This window comes from Piliocolobus tephrosceles, chromosome 12, assembly GCF_002776525.5.
Source record: "Piliocolobus tephrosceles isolate RC106 chromosome 12, ASM277652v3, whole genome shotgun sequence".
Classification (NCBI taxonomy): Eukaryota; Metazoa; Chordata; class Mammalia; order Primates; family Cercopithecidae; genus Piliocolobus; species Piliocolobus tephrosceles.
Window position 1 is genome coordinate 1,874,865 of NC_045445.1, and position 4,736 is coordinate 1,879,600.

The 4,736-nt window shown below is 55.6% G+C and overlaps 1 protein-coding gene across 3 annotated transcripts in view; it reads left to right on the plus strand.

Annotated features, from left to right (window-relative positions):
• LOC111535865 (paraneoplastic antigen-like protein 5) overlaps positions 1-4,075 on the plus strand; it is a 6,009-nt gene extending 1,934 nt beyond the window's left edge. Inside the window, exons 2-4 of one of the 3 annotated variants that reach the window (XM_023202098.2) lie at positions 142-271; positions 951-1,026; positions 1,207-4,075. In XM_023202098.2, coding sequence (XP_023057866.1) covers positions 1,329-2,675 — 1,347 coding nt within the window. In that variant the 5' untranslated portion in view covers positions 142-271; positions 951-1,026; positions 1,207-1,328 and the 3' untranslated portion in view covers positions 2,676-4,075. Of the gene's footprint in view, positions 1-141; positions 272-710; positions 1,027-1,206 lie in introns of those variants that run through there. The other 2 variants (XM_023202099.1, XM_023202097.2) reach the window with 2 other exon arrangements.
• Positions 4,076-4,736: the final 661 nt, after the last annotated feature.

The window sequence follows — 4,736 nt, forward strand, 5'->3', positions numbered from 1 at the left end:
TATAATAACACAGCAACAGGCTAACCTATTTTTTCCCTACACTAGTGGACACCTATGCAGAATCTGAATTGGCATGGCCTGAGCAGGGACATGTGTGTGGGACAGAATCACAGCAAAATACCTGTGCTTTGCCTTGGACAGATCCAGTGAAGCAGGAACCATCACGCCTGAGTCAGGAACTGCCTAATTGGATAGAGTTGAAGAGCACAGCGACTCTGAAGTGACTGTGTTATTGCAGCATCTGCGCTGCCAGCAGGGCCAGCCCAGAAAGGTGAGCAGCTGTGAGGTGGGCCCTGTTGGGAGGGCCTCTGGAATCCCGGCAAAGAGTGTGGAGAGGGGACTGCCTGCCAGCTTTCACAGACTCTGCAGGGTAGGGCCATCTCTAGGGCAAGAGCTGTTGGTTTCCTGCAGTCTGGCAGTGGGGACCTTATCTGGGTCCCTTTTCTGCCTGATTTCAGCTTCCACACAATTGAAACCATGAGCTCCTGTCCTTTCAGCACTCACTCCTCATGCCCACCTCGCCTTCCCTCTCCCACCCTCCTTTTTGCTGGGAAGCTTTATTGGTTGGAGGCCAATGACATCACCTGTTGCTTCTCAAGGACCTTAGCCTTACCACATGACACTCCCCTGCAATAGCAACCCATGGTCCATGGTATTCTCTGTATCCATGGCAACACTGCAGCTTGTCACACGATCTCCACACCCACCACTCTCATTGCATTGCGCAGAGCTCGGCCATCTTTCTCATCTGTCAGGCATTCCTGAGAAAGAGGGCCACTCTGCCTCTCCTGCTGCCAGCCTTCACTCCAGCAAGGAGGGTGCTGGGTGACCTGAGCCCACATAGCCCTGAGTGAGCAGTGAGGCCATCTCCTGCCGTCTTCTGCCTGGAGGGCTTGTTAGTGTCCCCAGATGTCAGGCCCTGCCCCCTGACGTTGGCCTTTTCACTACAGATACCCGAAGCACACACAGCAGAGTCCTCTGGACTTCAAGGAGGAACCCACAGCAGGAGGAGGTCAGCAGGGAGTGGTGAGATGAGGAGATCTTTGCCTGGGGAGAACCTCCACATTCTACCCTCCCGAAAATAATTTGGGGAACCCTGGGAAGAAGGGACTCCATCCCTGCTGGGGGGTGGGGGCAGAGGAGGGGTGCTTGGGGATGTAGGTTGGGGTGGGCATTAACAATGCTCTCATCCCATTTGCTTTGCAGGCTGTGGAAACCTGGGACCACTTCTACCTTCCTACGTGGCAGTGGCTCAGAGTTATTTGAGTGCTGTCAGACTGAGCTGATTGCTGCCCTAGTATTAGATCAGTCCATAGAAAGTGGGAGCAATGGCATTGGCACTGCTAGAGGATTGGTGCAAGGGGATGGACATGGACCCCAGAAAGGCCCTGCTGATCATAGGCATCCCCGTGGAGTGTAGTGAGGTGGAAATTCAGGACACTGTGCAGGCAGGCTTACAGCCCCTGTGCGCATACAGGGTGCTAGGGAGAATGTTCAGGAGGGAAGACAATGCCAAGGCAGTCTTCATTGAATTGGCTGACACTGTGAATTACACTACTCTGCCTAGTCACATATCAGGAAAGGGGGGCTTCTGGGAAGTGGTGGTAAAACCCCGCAACCCAGATGACGAGTTTCTCAGTAGACTGAACTACTTCCTGAAAGATGAGGGCCGAAGTATGACAGATGTGGCCAGAGCCCTGGGATGTTGCAGCCTCCCTGCCCAGAGCCTGGACGCAGAGGTCGTACCCCAAATTAGACCCCCACCTTTAGAGCCTCTGAAAGAAAGTATGTGGTACCGGAAACTGAAAGTGTTTTCAGGAACTGCTTCCCCTAGCCCAGGTGAGGAGACCTTTGAAGACTGGCTAGAGCAGGTCACTGAGATAATGCCCATATGGCAAGTGTCTGAGATGGAGAAGAGACGGCGTTTGCTGGAGAGCTTGCGAGGGCCTGCTCTGTCAATCATGCGGGTGCTCCGGGCCAACAATGACTCCATAACTGTGGAGCAGTGCCTTGACGCCTTAAAGCAGCTCTTTGGGGATAAGGAGGACTTCAGAGCCTCTCAGTTTAAGTTTCTGCAGACCTTTCCGAAGACTGGAGAGAAAATCTCCACTTTCCTGCTGCGCTTAGAGCCCCTGCTGCAGAAAGCAGTGCAGAAGAGCCCCTTGTCAGTGCGCAGTGCAGACATGATTCGGCTGAAACATCTCTTAGCTTGGGTCTCCATGACCCCCGCCCTCAAGGGCAAGCTGGAGCTCTTGGATCAGCGAGGGTGTCCCCCCAATTTTCTGGAGTTAATGAAGTTTATTCGAGATGAAGAAGAGTGGGAGAACACTGAGGCAGTGATGAAGAAGAAGGAGAAGCCATCAGGGAGAGGCCGGGGGGCCTCTGGTAGACAGGCAAGAGCAGAAGCCAGTGTCTCTGCACCTCAGGCCACCGTGCAGGCAAGGTCTTCTAGCGACAGCAGCACCCATACTGTACAGGGAGCCTTACCCCCTTCAGTGAAACGCAAGCGGCTGTCGCGCAGTGAAAGCACTAGGGAAGAAGACTGTGGCCAGGCCATGTATCCCAAGGCTGAAAACCAGACTCCAGGCAGGGAGGGGCCACAGGCTGCAGGAGAGGAGTCGGGAAACGAGGCAGGGGCTGGGGCCATGAGCCATCCCAAGCCCTGGGAAACATAGGCTCAGAAGACCCAAGCACTCCTTCCCCTGGCAGGCAGCAGGGACATTTGAACAAAGGGAAGGGGCAGCTTACACTAACAGGGAACTTGATTGGGGCAGCGGGACAGGGAAGCCAGGTCAAGATCAAGCCCCTTTACTTTCCACCAGCTGGAAGAGACTTCACCAACCAAGACCAAATAGCATCTGGTTCAGTGGGGGCCGGGCCAATGGCCCCTAAGAGGTACAGGAGACACAAGCAGGGAACCGCTACACTTAGCACAGGGGGTGGCTGGGCTTCAGATGGGGACCCCAACAAAGCAGGGACTGAAGAAGGTGTAGCTGGGGGCTCTGGCCTGGTCACCTGGATACCCCCAAATATCCACCCTGTGAACTTTGAGCTGAGAATGCCCACTGGCACCCAGGCCATGTGGGACCTGGAGGAGCCTGCCTGGGGCCTGCCTCTGCCAGAAGGAGCCAGGGCTGCTGAGGAAGAGCTGTGGGGAAGAAGTGAAGCCCGGCAGGGGAGGCTGCAGGGTCCAGCCCGTCTTTAGGATCATCCACACTGCATGAGGGGAAGGCAGCATTCATGAGCCCCTGCACCAGTGAGGAAGAGAAAGAGGAGGAGAATTAAAAAGAGGATGATCAGGAGGAGGAATAGGAGAATAAGGAGGGGCAGGAGGAAAAGGAGGAGGAAGAGGGGGAGGAGAAGGAGGAAGAGGGGAAGGAGGAGGAAAAAGTGTGAGAAGAGAGGACTTGTTGGGGGTGGGTACTTGTTTTTGGTTTGCGTTATCACCAGGCCCAGGCTCTGCTCACTGCTGTTCCGTGTCAAGAACTCCACCTCTGCTTTGCCGGCGTAGATCTCGGCCAGCAGCTGCTTGTTCTCTTGGGGATGTTTGTTTCTATCTGAGCAGCTCCTTTCCAGAGTACCCCAGCGCAGTTCCAGGAGGCATGGCAGACGCTCACCTTGTGACCGTGACCTCGACTGCAGGAGGACGAACCAGACACAGGACGGAGCAGGGCTGCCTGAGGCTCCCCAGGAACCTTTGTGCTTTGGCGTTCCACCCCTGCTGTTACTCGTGACTCAGTTTCCTCAACTTGGTGGGGTGTTCCCTGCTATGTTTTCCAGGTTCCCTGCTATGTGACTGTCCTGTGCAGTCTGTAAGGCAGGACCCTGCCCCAGCGGGTGGGCTCAGGAGGGGGTTACCTGAAACGAGTACACATTGCCAGAGCCCACAATCCTGGCAAGAGGTGGATCCTGGGGCCCTGTGGAAGGAGGGATGTGGTAGGGGGAGCCATGCTGAGGGAGGGGCCTGGGACTTGTGACTTGCAGTTGTTGTTTGCAGTTTCTGTCTGTGTTACAATTCCCTTCTCTTCAGCGGTTTCGGTTCATCTTTCTCTTCAATAAATTTTGTTCAGTGTTCAGTTCATGTTTCTCTTCAATAAATTTTGTTCAGTGTTCCAGCAGTGTCTTGCCTCTTCTGTATGAAATTGAGGTGGGAGGTGGTCTGCTGGGGATGGGGCCAGAGTGGCCAGGCTGACATTGGGGTGTGTGTCCATGAGGACCTGTGGGGTGCCTTGGGCTGCATGGAGCCTGGCGACAGGATGCTGGTGGTCATAAGCAGTGACTGGTTGGGTACTAAAGGCACTCCAGGTGCCCTCAAGAATAAGTGGGTTGGACATTGAAGGCTGGGCAAGGGGCAGCAGGTGGGTCCCAGGCCCCTGATTCCTGGCAGCACTGTAGGGGTGTGGCTCAAGGCTTCCGGAAGGGTCAGAAAGGCCACGTGTGCAACCGAGGGCAGCAACCAAGGTCAGAGAAGAACCCCAGGAGGGCCTGGACAGGCAGTCAGAGGCCCTGTGAAGAGCCGTGTGCAGGACTCAGAGGGTGGTGCAGGGGCTGCTGTGTGCACACCCTCCCAGATCAGCCTGCAGGTGGCCAGCCTTGGCCTAACCGCTGAGGGATGTTTGGGGGTAGTGTGTGTATGACGACCAAGGGACAGAGTGTGGGTCAGACAGGGATCCCAAGTGCTCATGTCTCGGGGAGGGGGAGATGAAGGGCGGGGGGAGCTGCACTTCATCCCAGGT